The 16,709-nt window shown below is 41.5% G+C and overlaps 1 protein-coding gene across 2 annotated transcripts in view; it reads left to right on the forward strand.

The window, feature by feature from the left end:
- The first annotated feature begins 359 nt into the window (after window positions 1-359).
- LOC144689414 (calcineurin subunit B type 1) overlaps window positions 360-16,709 on the forward strand; it is a 64,597-nt gene continuing 48,247 nt past the window's right edge. For both annotated transcript variants that reach the window (XM_078556488.1, XM_078556486.1), the window contains exon 1: window positions 360-612. In XM_078556488.1, coding sequence (XP_078412614.1) covers window positions 610-612 — 3 coding nt within the window. In that variant the 5' untranslated portion in view covers window positions 360-609. The remainder of the gene's footprint in view (window positions 613-16,709) is intronic.

A 16,709-nucleotide genomic window follows, 5' to 3' on the forward strand; every position in this document is an offset into this window, starting at 1 on the left:
TGCAGGTTGTTGTTATTTGGTCATTATCGCTGTTCGTGCGCAAACCCTCCCTGTAAATTAGCAACAGTGCAGAAAGGGAAAAAAAAAGAAAAATAACCTCATGGGCGGTGGAGAACGTTTGGGAGGTTCCTGTCCTGAGGCGGTGAAACGGGCGCTATTTGGAAATGCAGGTGTTGTTGTTGTTGTTGTTGTAGTAGTAGTAGTAGTAGGCAGAACGTCGATTTGAAAAAAAAAACCGCCGCCAACCGCCCGGCTGCGCGGTTACGTAGCGCGCCGCGGCCCGGCGGGGACTCTGGGTATGCAAATGTGACGTGATGGCCCGGATGTGCGGCCGCTTTGCCCTCCCTCTCTCCCCCACCCCCCCCTTCCTCTTGCGGATTTACACGGCGGAGCTGGAGGAGCAGGAGCGGTAGCGGCGGGGCAGTGCGCTGGGTTTTTAAAACTGAGACTCGCGAGGGAATAATAATTGCAAAAGAGAAAGCCATCCATTTCCCTCACAAAAAAAAAAATTAGCGCAGCAGCAGCAGCGGCGGAGGAGGAGGAGGGGAAAGTGGACGAAGCCTAGTTGTTTGATCGAAATCTCTGGAAGCTTAACCTTCGGCTGCCAGGATGGTGAGCGAGCCCCGTTTTGTTCTTTGGACAGGCTTTTATTAACATGGATTATTATGGTATTCCATCTCCTTTCTCTCTCTCCCCCCACCCCGCCGCCGCCCTCCTCCTGTGTTAATGAGGTGTTTGCAGAAGGCGGGCGGCCATCTCAGTTGCACCGCCGCAGTGTGGGCCCGGCCTGATATAGGCGCAGCCGGCGCCCGCCTGGCCCTGACCCGGCACCATTTAGATTAAACCTCTTATTTCTCCCTGCCCAACCTTTATCATCCCCTCCCTCTCCCCCCCACCCCCTTTGCTGCAGCTCTGGGTTTGTTTGCATCTCACTCTGCACACCTACATTGCTTTGAGGAGCTGAAGTGCTTACAGGGCTTGTGCAGCTGGGCATTTATTTTTTTTGTCCCCCTGCTCTTTCTCTTCCTTTCTTTTCCCTCCCCTCCCCCCCCATTTTTATTACATATAAGCACACTCCACATTATTTGGCGCATTACTTTTTATTTTCTAATTAGATGGTTTGTAAAGGGTGGGGGGGGGTTTAAAAAAAGCCATCTCGTCAGCTATTCAGAATCCCCCATCCCCAGTAACATTCAGGAGCCCCCCCCCCCCCCCCCCATATAACGTTCAGGAAATCCCCTCCATTCAGGAAGCCCACTTAGTACTCCCATCCACAACATTCAGGAAGCCCCCACCCCCCTCTCTTGCCATAACATTCAGGGACCACCCCCCCTCTCTTGCCATAACATTCAGAGACCACCCCCCTTCTCTCGCCATAAGATTCAGGAACCCGTCCCCCGCCATAACATAAAACCTTCATTAGGTGTAAAACGTGATTTCTGTGCCTTTTTTGGTAGTTACAAATAAACTTCATCCTGTGTGTGTGATAGCAAAGCTATCCGGATAGAGAGCTTTCTTGGGTCTTTCAACTGAGCCGAAGCCTGGAGTTGTGTGTTTATAATTTTAAATGCCTGTTTGAGATGGTATATAAAATTTTTATTATAGGTCTTTCAGCATTGAGTTGAAATTAAATTTAAAATGGAGAGGGAAAGGTGTTGGCTAGTATTCAAAAAAGATTAGCAAGTGGCAGTTGTGGTGGTTTAACCTAGAGGTCAGCGAGGTGTATTAATAATCTCAAGTTCAAACTAGATGATTTATCTCCAGTAGTTTTACAGTAAAGTGAAAATACATCAGATACTGCAAGTCTAAAACAGAAAATGCTGAAATCATTCAGCAGGTCAGTCAGCATCTGTGGAAAGAACAAGCAAGTTTCAGGCATAGATTCCTCTCCAGAACTTCTATACAAAATCTTTTCCGAAATTGTAAAGCTTCAGATAATGGGGGTGTAACTTGCCTTATTTTATCTGCACACTGTTTATTTTTAAGTAAGGCTACGTTTTTTTCATAATACTCCTATTGGTTTTGAGATTTTTCTGTGTATAGGAACAAGAAAAAAAGCCTGTTTCTTGTGACAGTTTTCTATTCCGTGATTTTAAAGATAGGAGTTGATATGTTGTAAAACCCATTTTATAATGGAATAATTTAAGAAGTAATCAGACATAGTGATGGGTTGGGCCTTTTTATAAAGTTGAGCTAAAATGGCTTGAACAACTTCCCTATCTTTATTTGATGTAGAAAATCTGTGATCTTACATTCATTGGCCATTTTACACCTGATGTCTTTACTGATTGTTAGAAAATGTATTTTTTGTCAGTGTTTTGAAATATTCGAACTCTAGACAAAAGCAGTGTAACTTGTCACAATGACAAATCTATCAAGTAATTTTCTTAATTTGAAACCACAGACGTTTATTTGACTGACAGAAGCAAGCAGCTGCAAATGTTACTGTAAATCTAATTAACTATTACAGAAATTAGATGTCGTGGCTCAAATGTGTAAACTGGAGAGGGAAAGGTGTTGGCGTGTGTAAACTGGATTTTGTATGGAAAAACAAAATAGGTGGTGGGAGAATCAAATGGGTGCCTCCTTTGGGAAATGATTCACTAAGTTGAATGGGTGCTTGGGGAATTAGATCCACCTTCGCTTCTTAAAACTCTGGGGATCCCATGAGATCTGATATTCACTTCTGCAGGACTTGCTCTTGCTAAGAACACTTGATGATTGATGGGTGAATTGAATAAGAATTAGACTCTAAGTTTCTCTGGTGGGTGAACAAATCTGAGCCAATTGACCATCTTCATCCTTGTCTCCGTTGTGATCTTATCTGAGAGCACAAATACACTCTTTCCTGCAGGGGAGAGTCGATCAATAATGTGAACTTGCCTCTAGCTTATCTTCCTCCAAAGCCTAGGAGTGCTCAGTTAAGTTATTGCCGAACTGATGATACTCTTACTGAAACCAGGTACTTGAGGGCACATGTTAGAAATTGGACCTGGAACCTTGCTGGTCTGGGTGACCCATGACTGCACTGAGAAGAATATTTGCCAGCTAGGCTATTGGAATTATGACTATTCTTGTAATTTGTATTTTGATTTTTGTATTTGAACATGTACAAAGTCCTCAGACATGCTGTTGCACTTTTCCGCAACTCCTCGCTCGACTGTCATGCTTCTTTCTGTCTTGGCTCTGTAATTAAATGGCTCTAACCAAAGTTACATATGGCAACTTTTGTAGCTAGTCATGGTGCATTTTCCCATTTTTGTCATCCTTAATCTTTCTGCAGCCATAGTCATGGCCTGCCACGCCATCCTACCCCAACATCTCTCCTTTTCCAGCTCAGAGGGTTTCCCTTGATTGGTGTCTTCATCAACAACTCTTTCAGCTCCCATACCATTGCCACAGGAGTCTCCCAAGGATCATTCCTTGCTCGCCTTCTCTTCCTTATGTACAAACAGCCATTGACAACATCATCGAGATGCGGGGTAGACTTCCCATGTACACTGACAAAACCCACTTCTAACTCTTGACCTTCTGTTGCTGTTGTGCTGTAAGATTGTTAGTCCGACATCCAGTTGTGGATGAGCTGACATTTCCTCCAGTTTAAATGTTATAACTAAAGCAATTGTCATCCCACCCTCCACTCAAACTACATTTGCCACTGATTTCATCTACGACCTGGCTATTGTCTCTGAATGAGACTGCAATCTGAACTGTTTTTGTTTCCAAATTTGGTGTGAGTAGACAGTATGATCTTGAATTTCCGAAAAATAGTATAGACTAGTGTGTGATGTATACGTTGTTTTTGGCAGAGCTCTTTGGAGAGCGCTTGCTGGTGAATTTATAAAATTGACAGGTCCATTACTGGAGAAAAGATAACTCTGCAAACATTTTGCAATTCTGCAATTCCTCCTCCTGTAGCTTTTAGGTTAATTAAGTTAGCAGCTGAAAATTAGTCTTGGGACTTGCATTTATATAGTGCCTTTTGTGACCTTGGAGATATCCTAAAATGCTTTGCAGCCAGTGAAGTACTTGGTGTGGTCACTGTTGTAACGTAGGGGAAACCTTGCACACAGCAAGGTTCCTTAAGCAGCAGTTTGATACACACCCAGATAATCTATTTTAATGGTGGTTGAGAGAAAAATGTTGGCCAGGGCAATGGGACAATTCTCATGCCCTTCTTTGAATAGTGCAATGGGATCTTTTACCGCCACCTGAGAGAGAATATGGGATCTTTGTTTAATGTCCCACCAAAAAGACAGTACCTTGGATGTGCAGCATTCCCTTGGCTCTTCCTTGAAGTGTCATTCTTGAGTATATGCTCAAATCTTGTAGTGGGACTTGATCTGACAACCTTCTGATTCAGGCAAGGCTGACATTTAAACTGAGAGTATGTGAAATGTAGACCTACAGAAATTATTTACTTTATCAATGCAGCGTTAATTTGGTTTTGCACTGCATTAACCCCAAATTTTGTAATTAAAGTTTCCATTATTATCTATGATGACCAGACCTGCTATCTACTAATTAATGGATATTTATTTTTAAATAATTGACTTTGGACACCAATCTGTAAATTATGATTACCTTTGGCTTAGAGTGTCAGGCTTTGGTGAAATACATCCTTTTGAAAATTTTAGACTGGTGCCTTTTGAAGTCCTTGTTCCTGTTTCTTTCCTTTCAGCCACTGCAGTATTTTCCTCATATCCCTTGAATGAATATAAAGTTATACTTCAAAGCTAGAAGTTAGTGGTATTGTTTAAAATGTATATTAGCTACCACTCGAGATTATGTTGGATTTGAAACCGTACTGATGTAGCAGTTGTAAAATAAAACTAGAACTAGCATTTATGGTGCAGCTAGTGCAGTTGACCATATTTTGATAAAATATTGGAATTTTTAAAAAATTCATTCACAGGATGAGAGATTTGATGGCTGGGCCAGCATTTATTGCCCACCCCTAGTTGCCTTTGAGAAGGTGGTGGTGCCTTCTCGAACTGCTGCAGTCCATGTGATGTAGGTACACCCACAGTGCTGTTAGGAAGGGAGTTCCAGGATTTTGACCCAGTGACAGTGAAGGAATGGCGATATATTTCCAAGTCAGGATGGTGAGTGACTTGGAGGGGAACTTCCAGGTGGTGGTGCCCCCATTATCTGCTGCCCTTGTCCTTCTAGCTGGTAGTGGTCGTGGGTTTGGAAGGTGCTGTCTAAGGAGCCTTGATGAATTCCTGCAGTGCATACTCAACAGGATAGTCACTGATGTGGAGTGAACAAACAAATCTGCATTTGAGGTATAGAATTGTTAACATGTTTGTTCTTTCCTTGGGTTCTAACTGACTGACTGTTCCCTGCATTTTCTGTCTTATTTCAGATTTCCACCCATTATCAATTTGTTTTTAGTTTTCTCCAAAAGAGTCCATCTGCTACAAGATGTTAATTACTTTAATAAAGGATAGATAGAAACTTCTGCTGAGTTTGCATTGGGGTTTGCAGACATGCCTAAGTCATTAATTTGGCAACTGAGATTTGAAGGTTTTAAAGTGTGGAATCGCATTAGGATAAATTGAATTCTGAATTTGCTTTTCAATGTGGGCAGAAACCTTGGTAGATTTTAATGTACAACAATTGTTTATTCGAGCCTTTCTAGTTTTTTTTGTGTTGAACAGGTACTAAGTGCTTGATTGTACATTTGTAGAAAACTGTGTAAACAACTTACTGAGAGACTGGCAACTGTACAAAAATTGACTCATGAGTAGTGTGCTGTGTAGGGTAGCAAAATTGATTATGATTACATAGTTTTGTACACCTGGAGTAATGGGAGTGAGTAAATTATTTGGAAAGCGGCTCTAATGAAAGGGATGATTCACTGCAGGGGTGGGGGGAAGGGGGAAGTTGCATAAAGATTTTGAATATGGTTGTAGAATTACTTTTTTTTTGAAACACTTAAAAAAATATTTGCAAGCAACGTGGCTGTCAAAAGCAGGCTATATGCTGCCAGTTATGAACAGTGAACATGGTATTTTGCTCATACTTCTTGAAATCCCCCCTCCCCTCATACCTTTTCTAATCTTAAAGGAGTAAAGATGATGTTCCAAAATGCTTTGCAGCCAATGAAGTGCTCTTTGAATTGTGGTGACTGTTGTAAAATAGGGAAACCCTGTGCATTGCTAGGTCCCATAAGCAGCAAATGGGTATATGACCACTTAATCTGATTATCTGATCTTGAAATACTTGTTAAGTTTTTTGGGGCGACATTAAGCCTCGAGCCTTCGACAGGTGCTGATATGCTGAGACACAGTTCTGCAGGTGTCAGCTGCCCAATGGCTTACCTTGCCCAACTAATCATTTTCAGATGTGTGCTAATTATTGAATGGTAGGATGTCTGGAAGGAATACAGACAAAACTGTTCTTTCTCTGTCTAAACGTTCAAGTGGTGGTGATGGGGTATGATACTTAATGCATAGAATAAGCAAGAAGCATGCATGTTTTCTTTGTCCCAAAACCCAGAACTCTGCTCATTATATTGGCTACTGCTGCCCCTGGTGAGATCTGCTAGCTCAGCACAAATTAAGGTTTGACCCTAGGACTTTCCTTTATCACCAGTGTTGAATTAAGCCATGCAATCGAGTCAATCAAGTCAAAGGAGTTGCTACTTTTTTTAATACTTGCAAATATTTTTCAGATAATGATTCAGTACTTTGCAGGGCTGGTGTACATTCCCACTTCTCAGTTTGGATTGAATGGAATGCAAGTTGGGGTATGAGAGACTCTGGCAGGTTTTCCTGTTCAGTGTGTCTAGAGTAAGGAATAGTAGTTAAGGAATTGTAAGAGACTCTTGTAACAGCTGAGTCCTTAATTTCTTTCAATTGGTATGCATGTTGTGCAGCCTTTTGAGTTTTGTTTGTTAGTTCTGCAGATGCTCATCTGTTGCTAGCTGTAAGTTTGGAACCCAGATTGTTCAATTCTTCAGACATTTTTTAGAATGATTGGTTAATTTTAAATATCCTGCCATCCGTGTGTCAGAGCTACTATCTCAGAACTGAACAGACATGGAAAACTGAAGGTACTGTTTTTCTTGATGGAATATAATGCCAAAATAACGCAGGACTGAAGTCACCAAGTAGGCTCTCGAGGTTTTCCCCTCAAATTCTGGAAAACTTGTTTGACACTCCATACTATTTGTTTTGTTAATTCCATAGGTCGTTTGATAAATAGTTAAGCTGAGTGATCTGTAAATTTAAGTGAACAAGTCTGCATTATTTTGTATTCAAGACCTTTGAGGTTTTGTAGGCAACCTTTACTGTTTTGTAGCTGAATAAAACGTTGATGCATCAATGGCATCAAACGTGTTTGTGATTTAATAGCCTTTATCTTTATGAAACCTATCTACTTAACAAATTCTGTGTAGTTTGACCGCTGATGCAACATTTCTTTTCCTCCATTTCTCACTCTGTGAACCCTGGGCCACATTGCTATGCTGTCAAGCACTCTCCTTGCTCCCACCATGCCAAAAAGGTGTAATTAACATTTGGTCTGAAAGTATATTTGTCAATGTATATTAGATTAGTCCTTCTTACAGTGTCCACAGTGAAACCACTCTGTGCTTTTCTGGCTGACCTGCTTTGTTTCATTCAATTCCTTTTCTCAAAATATAAGCTTAATCTTCAGAACATTCTTGTCTATCTATCTAGGTCAAAATGCTGTCTTCAGATGCAACCTCAGAGGACAAAATTTATAATTGTATTATTGGGTGCCTCACACAGTTCAGGGAGATAGAGCTTTAAAATTTCACTTCTGTGTCAGTGCCATTTGCTGAAATCCAAGTGGCAGCACTATTTTGTAGTTAGTGGCTATTTTAGTTGGCATTTGTCCAGTGCAGCTCTTAAGCTAACTGTGATAATATCTTTGCACTGTTGGCAAGCAGTTCTTGCCTTAGTTGTTGGGCCCAATCGCAAGATAAGATGATGTGACTAACATCTTTCTATGGCTCTTATTGTTAAACATCTGACAGCTCATAGAATTGGCTGAAATTGTTCCCTCCCTTCCGCCACACACCCCCCACCTCCCAAAAAAAAGTTTGCCCTCGTTGATTCACAAGTCTAAGAAAGAGAAATGGTATTGTTTAGGGCTTATCTGAAGTGAGGCCTTATCTGCAGTATTGTATCTCTGCAAATGAGTGGGGCATAATAAGATCTACCCGGGTTTGGAGAACATGTATGTGAAAATATTCTTTGAGGACTGGAGGACACAACCTAAATATAATTAGAAAGAGAATATGGAATTTAGGCAACTTTTTTCAGCAGGAAGCTCAGAATTGTGGAGCAGGTTATTAGTGGGGTGAGAACAGATTTACAGTAGGGTAGATGGAGCCAATGGCCAAAACACTACTAAATGTTAAAGGATATTTTATATATGGTTAGTTTTAAAAAACAATCAACTTTTGTGATGGAAAGATTTTGCACTTAATTTCCTAGTACATGTCTACATGGCTTGGTAAATCTGCTGCTGTAACAGCAGTTTTAAGAAATGCAATTTAGTTTGGTAAAATACTTTTTTTTCAGATTTGAGTGGGACATTTTAACTTCATTTGACTTGGATGGTGTGGAAATGTTTTTTTTAATTCAAACAAAGGGTGAACTGGAAAATGGAAGCTATACTTTGGTTTTGTCATGCATGCTGACAGGCCTCATTTACATATGATTTTGTAAATCAGTTTTTTTCTACTTGTGCTCAGCTATTGAGTTTGAAAACTAACATTTGGGTAGCTTTATTGGGCAATTTTAAATCTTAATTGAATTTGGGATTAGGGCATAGTCAGACAGCACTGTGTACACTATGCGTTTTGCTTTCAGCTTGGAGCAAAATGTTTGTACCCGCATACTGAGATTATTTGGCTGACATCCAATCAAGAGTTAGTATACACGGTTTACATGGAACATGGAATTACTCTTTCATTTTGGATGTGATCCAAATTAAAACCTTTCCATTTGCTTCCGCGTTGCTTCGATGGGTACTGAGATGGCTGACAAATCAAATGCGTGATTTGCAGACTGTGCAACCTTTGGGGCAGGTGGTGCTTGAAGGGTCGGACAGGTGAGATGTTTGGAGGTTTTTTTAACTCGTTCATGGGATGTATGCATCACTGGCTAGGCCAGCATTTATTTCCCATCCCCAGTCGCCCTTAAGAAAGTGTTGGTGAGATGCCTTCTTGAAGCGCTGCAGTCAATGTGGTGTAGGTACATCGAGTGCTTTTGGGAGGGAGTGCCAGGATTTTGACCCAGCAACAGTTGAAGGAACGGTGATATATTTCTAAGACAGGATGGTGAGTGGCTTGGATGGGAACTTGCAGACGGTGGTGTTCCCAAGTGTCTGCTGCCCTTGTCCTTCTAGATGCTAGTAGTTTTGGGTTTTGGAAGGAGTTGTCTAAGGAGCCTAGGTGAATTCTTGCAGTGCATCTTGTAGATGGTACACACTGCTACCACTGTGTGTCGATGGTGGAGAGAGTGAATGTTTGTGGACAGGGTATCAATCAAGCAGGCTGCTTTGTCCCTGGATGGTGTCAAGCTTCTTGAGTGTTGTGGGAGATGCACTCATCCAGGCAAGTGGGGAGTATTCAATCACACTCCTGACCTGTGCTTTGTAGATGGTGGACAGGCTTTGGAGATTCAAGTGAGTTACTCGCTGCAGGATTCCTAGCCTCTGCCCTGCCCTTGTAGCCACAGTATTTTATGGCTAGTCTAGTTCAGTTTTTGGTCAATGGTAACCCCCCAGAATGTTGATGGTGGGTGATTCAGTGATGGTAATGCCATTGAATATCATGGGGCGATGGTTAGATTCTACCTTGGAGATGGTCATTGCCTGGCACTTGTCTGCCGCGAATGTTACTTGCCACTTGTCAGCCCAAGCCTGGATATTGTCCAGGTCTTGCTGCATTTGGAAATGGGCTGCTTCAGCATCTGAGGAGCTGAGAATGGTGCTGAACATTGTGCAATCATCAGCGAACAACCTTACGATAGAGAGCTTCTGACCTTATGATAGAAGGAAGGTCGTTGATGAAGCAGCTGAAGATGGTTGGGCTAAGGACACTACCCTGGGGAACTCCTGCAGTGATGTCATGGAGATGATTGACCTCCAACAACCACAACCATCTTCCTTTGTGCTCGGTATAACTCCAACCAGCAGAGGGTTTTCCTCCTGATACCCATTGACTCCAGTTTTGCCATGGCTCCTTGATGCTACACTCAGTTAAATGTTGCTTTGATGTCAAGGCCAGTCGCTCTCACCTTACCTCTGGAGTTCAGCTCTTTTGTCCATGTTTGAACCAAGGCTGTAATTAGGTCAGTTGCTGAGTGACACTGCCGGAACCCAAACTGAGCTTTCATGAGCAGGTTATTGCTAAGCAAGTGCTGCTTGATAGCATTGTTGATGACCCTTTCCATCACTTTACTGATGATCGGAAGTAGACTGATGGGGCGGTAATTGACCGGGTTGGATTTGTCCTGCTTTTTGCGTACAGAACATACCTGGACAATTTTCCACATAGCTGGGCAGATACCAGTGTTGTAGCTGTACTGGAACAGCTTGATAAGGGTGCGGCAAATTCTGGAGCACAATTCTTCAGTACTATTGCTGGAATATTGTCAGGACCTCTAGCCTTTGCAGTATTCAGTGCCTTCAGTCGTTTGTTGATATCACAAGGAGTGAATCGAATTGGCTGAAGACTGGCATCTGTGATGCCGAGGACCTCCGGAGGAGGAGGCCGAGATGGATCATCCATCATGCGGCATTCCTGGCTGAAGATTGTTGCAAATGCTTCAGCCTCATCTTTTACACTGATGTGCTGGGCTCTCCCATCATTGAAGATGGGGATATTTATGGATCCTCCTCCTCCAGTGAGTTGTTTAATTTTCCACCACCACTCATGACTGGATGTGGCAGGACTGCAGCTTACATGTTTTTGACATACAAGTAGCCCTGTGTTGTAGCTTCACCAGGTTGACACCTCATATTTAAGTATGCCTGGTGCTGCTCCTGGCTTGCCCTCCTGCACTGTTCATTGAACCGGGGTTGACCCCCTGGCATGGTGGTAATGGTAGAGTGGGGGATATGCCGGGCCATGGAGTCACTGAATGTGGTCGAGTGCAGTTCTGGTGTTGATGGCCCATAGTGCCTCATGGATGCACAGTCTTGAATTGCTAGATCTGTTTGAAATCTAGCTCATTTAGCACAGTGGTAGTGCCACACAACATAATAGAGAGTATAGTCAATGTGAAGATAGGACTTCGTCTCAATACGGACTCTGAGGTGGTCACTCCACCGAACCTTGTCATGGACAGATGCATCTGCAGCAGGCAGGTTGAGGTCACGTATGTTTTTCCCTCTTTTTGGTTCCCTCATCACCTGCCGCAAACCCAGTCTAGCCGCTACGTCCTTTAGAACTCAGCCAGCTCAGTCTGTAGTGGTGCTACTGAGCCACTCTTGGTGATGGACATCGGAAGTGTACTCCCTCTGACACCTCAACTTTGCCTCTGTACGCTTCCAACAAAGTCTCTTGATGTGATTGGTGCCTTCCTGAATGAACCACCTCCATTTTGGGGGGTCACAAGCCAGTCAGGGATGTTAGATCGCTTCAGGGATGTTTTCAGGACATCTGAAAAGCGCTTCCTCGGTCCTCCTGTAAGTCTCCTGCCGTGTCTGAGCTCTGAGCAGAACAATTGCATCAGGAATCTTGTGTCTGGCATATAAATGATGTCTTGCCCAGCAGAGCTGGTTTTGGGGGAATTAATGCCTTGATGCTGGGGATGTTGGCTTGGGAAAAGCGCTGCTGTTGGGCCGCCTTTCTTGCCACTGGATTTGGAGGATCTTCTGAAGCACGGCCAGTGGTACTTCTCCAGAGCTTCGGGGTGCCTGCTGTAGGTTGTGCAAGCCTCCGAAGCATATAGGAGCACAGGGATCACTGCTGCCTGGTACAGTATGACTTTAGTTATGGGTTTGAGAGCATGTCGCTAATGACCGCTGTGGTAGTTTTGGTGATTTGGGGGGGTGGATTCAAAGGAGGAATTGTGCGAGAAGGCTGTGCACATCAGAGATGATGACTCATTCAAGGACCTTAGAAGTGATGGTAACTTATTGAGTAATAACTGGAGAGGGGAGGAAGAGGGTGTCAAGGGTGGTCTTTTTAAAGAGGGGCTTTAAAGGAGAAAGAAGTGGTGCCAGTTTGTGATGGGATAAGAAAAAACCTAGTTGAGTGAAATGGATGTGGAATTGATAGAGAGTTGGACGTTGTGAAAGAGCTAATTTGGAGAACTTGAGGTTAAGTTAGAGAAGGTCGAGTTAGTGGGGAGGGGAGGGGTTAGGTGGTTCAGCAAGGGGGGAGGATTTGACTAAGGCAACTACTTTAATGATCCTAAATTAACATTCATAAGGCCCCTGTGCTTTCGTATTCAAGATATGAGTGAATGGCGTGGGGTCAGGTGTTGGAGAAAACATGATTGCCTACCTTGCAGCATCATTCGTCTGTGGAGTAGTAGAATTTCATGGGCTTGAGTCTGACCCTCAGACTTGAGGTTATAAATCTGCAGGAGGAGAACTGTGCCAGAATTGGGGACTTGTGCAGCTTCACACTGTCAAAGGCCATCAGATCAGTGGTGTTATTGTGACAGGTGGAGGGCTAAGGAGCAGCCGTTGGTGATTAATGCATGTATGGGTGAAGCTGCCATTTTTTTTCCCAAGGACCAATGATGTGGGTAATCACTGGTGGGTTTAGAGGGATTGAAGGGAAGTAAACTTTGAAAATGGCATGGCCTCATGATGCAGAACCATGACTGAGTGTGTTGATATGGAAGTGAGATTGATTGAATGAGTGCAGAATGGTGATATGTTTTGTGCCTAGTCCTTAGAAGTGTGGAAAAATAGCAATCCTGATTGAGTTGCATTATTAAACTTTTCAGACAAATGCTACGAAATGAAACTATCGGGCCTTTTCTGGACATTCCTTTATATGTTATAGTGGTGGAATTGAAATGTTTGTGACCAATTAAACATAGCTTTTAAACTGTTTAAAATTAATTAAAATATTATATCCTTCAGCTGTGTTACTCCTTGCTTTGATCTGCAGGTGCTATCTCCAACTGTCAATGCTAAAACATGTATTTGTACGCTTTTTTTAAATTAAAGTAGTGGATTAGTCATAGTTTGCTTTATAATCCGGTTTGAATTGGTTTGGCCTCATTTCATTTTTCTGGGCGAAATTGTAGCACTTCGATCATATGAAAAATGTAATTGGTATAAGATCACTTTTTGTTAAGTAAATGGAAACAATTGCTCCATATTTTCATATCCTACTTTGTTTTAAATGGTGTGGGAAAATTGGTATTTGTTTTCAGTGATATAAATTGAATGATTATTTCATCTTTTCCTTTGCCATAAACTTGAAATTTGTGCATAGTTGTGACTTAAAACAGATCTCTATGCTTTGTGAACTTTAGTTTCCCCTTATAAAGGTTGTGTAAAAAATGTGCCTAGATTTTGTAATGGCAGTGACAGCAAAATGATCAGTTTTCTGCCTATACGACAACAACTTTAGGATTTTGTATATGTGCAGAATAATGTGGAAATCCAGAGGTTGCTGTGCCCTCCAGATGTAGTTTTGAGGCTGTTTTAATCGTTTAGCCTTTGTATTTCTAAGTGTGTCTTAAGTTGAATGCTAACATGTTTCATTTATCAAACTATAAACTCAGGTGCATGTATACATCTGGTTGAAATTCTGGTTCACTATGTTTAAGCGATAATTGACATTCAGTCTTGAGAGAAACCTATGAATTGAGGGGTAAATTCATTAAATGTCGGGTTTCCTACGTGACTGATGGAGCTAATAGCCTTTCAGCTGAATGAACAAATGCCTGGAATGCTCAATTGCTTGCTGCGTGATCTTAAATATTCTGTTGCATGGGTGCATGATTCAGATTGAAAGCTCATCTCTACTTCAGTGACTTAGAAATTGTCGTTACTAAGTATCCAGTTTTCCACCCAAAGGACCATGTCACCAGGACTACCTTTTTGGAACTGCAGGTCAATTTGGGGTGCACCAACTTAGTCCAGTAGTAGCTGCTATATTTTTAAGTCCCACTCTCAAGACAACAGTGCAGTACTGAGAAAATACTGCATTGTTGGATTTGCTGACATCTGAATGGATGCAAAACATTCTAAAATGCTTTTTGAAGAGGACCGCAAATTTTCTGATTGTCCTGGTTGTCATTCCTTCCTCAACCAGCACCTTTAAAGCAAATTATCTGGTCATTCATTCATTTGTTGTTTGGATTTTGCTGTTCTTGGGTATGTAATTATGACCCTGCTTCAAAAATAATCAATTTGAGTTGTATAGTGTTTTGACATGCCCTGAGAATATGAAAGGTGCTAAATAAACATGAGTTCTTTCGCCCCCTGTGGTTGGGTTTTCTCACATGTCTTTGCTGAATTTTTATTTCTGTATTTCCCTCCCTACTTACGATCCTTCTATGTCCCTATTTTACATTGCCAGCTGAGACTAAGTTTGACATTAGGTCCTGTATGTTTCACAATGGGTTCTACATAAAATATGCTGCAAGGAAAGATCAAGTGCCAATTTTTCTCGGTGACTTAATTAGGCAATCTAAACGTGAGTCACGTAATTACTAGTTAACAAAAATTCAGTGGAAATACAACCACTTGAAAGGCTGCTGTTTCAGTCAACCACACATTGCATCCTTATATTCAGTAGGATTGGAAATACCTATAGTTGTATAAATAACATCACAGGTCTTCTAGTTCTCTCCTAAATTTTAAGTATTCATGCGTGTAGTTCTGTGATCCCTATATCTTTTGAGAAAATTGTCTCTGTGGTGAGGTGAGCTTGAGTTTTTGTGATATGCATTTTTGACTAATAGGATCAATTGCTCATTTGCCCCAAGGTATTCAACTTTCTTTTCAGTTGCCTGTTTCATTGCCAGAATCTAATCTCAGCTCTATATATTCTCAGGATTAATCACATCTTGTTATGCAATCCAGACAATCAGTTCGAGATATACAGTGATCTTTTAATAGGAACTATTTGAATAATAATTAGCTGTGCAATAGATCATATGCTATTTTGGCAATAGCAGAACTATTTTGATGTTTCCATGCAGTTTTTCTAAACTAATTTTTGACAAACACCCAGAAAAATGTTAAACACCACACAAGCATATTTGATAGATCAGTTAGGAACTCAGGGTCCATAGTTTAGTCATCTGCATTTATATCGGAGCTGTTTACATGTAAGAGCGTTTGGTGGACATATGATTGCCATGTTGCAGATGGTGGATACTGTGCTTTTGATATCAATTGTGAAATTTACTACATTCAAAGTTGTAATGAAATATTTGCTTTAGCGTGCCTTGGAGTTTCCAGAAGCAGCGGTGTTGCACTCTTTGTTATGTTGTTGAACTCATACTCTTGTCACTGACTAGCAGCCAAGGTAAAATGCAGCATTCCAGCAAGTGTGTTGTGGTAGGTGCAATCTGATTGTGGAGAATAAAATTATTTCAAACATAGAAAATCTTTCCTCTTGTTTCTTTGAAGTGAAATTGCTCATTGCTGCAGTTCAGTTTCAGAGTGATCTTCTGTTATCTAAGAAATTGCTTGGATCACTGAGTAGTATTAACAATAGGCTATGGATAAGGCTAAGGTTTGTCAAGTGTGTCCAGTTTTGGGCCCCACTGCAGATTGGGTGCAGCAGTGGTAAGTAAACTTATAGCCTGCCTTTGTAAGAAATCTGAGAGTCAAGATATAACAAGTTTTTAAAATTAGAGGATTGAAATCAGTGGATTTGGACAAATTGTGGGAATTGGGTAGCAATATATGTTAAGCAGTGAATAAGGTTACATATCAGTACTGTAGAGATTACTGTTCACCATTTACAGAATTGATTTTTAGCTCTGACATAGGAAGTACAATGTCAAAACTTGTGGACATCACATTGGAGGTACATTGAGTTTGATTGTGACTAAGTACAAAGATGTCAAACTTGTAGAACCAATGTGGGCAAGGCACATTTATTTTAATATAATAAGAGTGAGGTGATGCATTTTGGTAAGAAGAAAATAAGAACCTAGCTGGGATTGAGAAGGTTTGTTTGGAGCACAAACACTGGCATAGATCTGTTCAGCTGGATGGTCCATCTCTGCCTTTGCTTCAGCTCATCTGACACCCTTAACAATGCTTTTGTTAGCTCAAGACTTAACAATGCTTTTGTTAGCTCATCTGATCAGCTTCCTATCTTCATTGCTCCATCAACTTGATCTCACCCAAAACTCGGCTGCCTGTATCCTAACTTGCACCAAGTTCTGTTCACTCTGGTGAAAATGACTTAAGTAAGGACTGATTCAGTATTCATTATAAACTTACTCAACCAGTGAAATAGGTAACTTTTCTTAGTAGGCCACACAGAACAGTTCTCAAAATATCCTATGTAGCATTACACACTACTATCCTTCCCACTTCTCCTTCAAAGTGCTTTCAAATACTGCCCTCCCATATCATTGTATATGCTTACTGGCTTAGGTTGGCTCTGGTTCAACAATGCCTTTAGTTTAAAATTCTTATCCTTGCTTTCAAATCCCTCTATGGCCTTGCCCCTCCCTGTCTTTGTAACCTCCTCCAAACCTACAACCCTCCAAGATCCCTGGGTTGCTCCA

This window comes from Cetorhinus maximus, chromosome 14 (assembly GCF_964194155.1).
Source record: "Cetorhinus maximus chromosome 14, sCetMax3.hap1.1, whole genome shotgun sequence".
Lineage (NCBI taxonomy): Eukaryota > Metazoa > Chordata > Chondrichthyes > Lamniformes > Cetorhinidae > Cetorhinus > Cetorhinus maximus.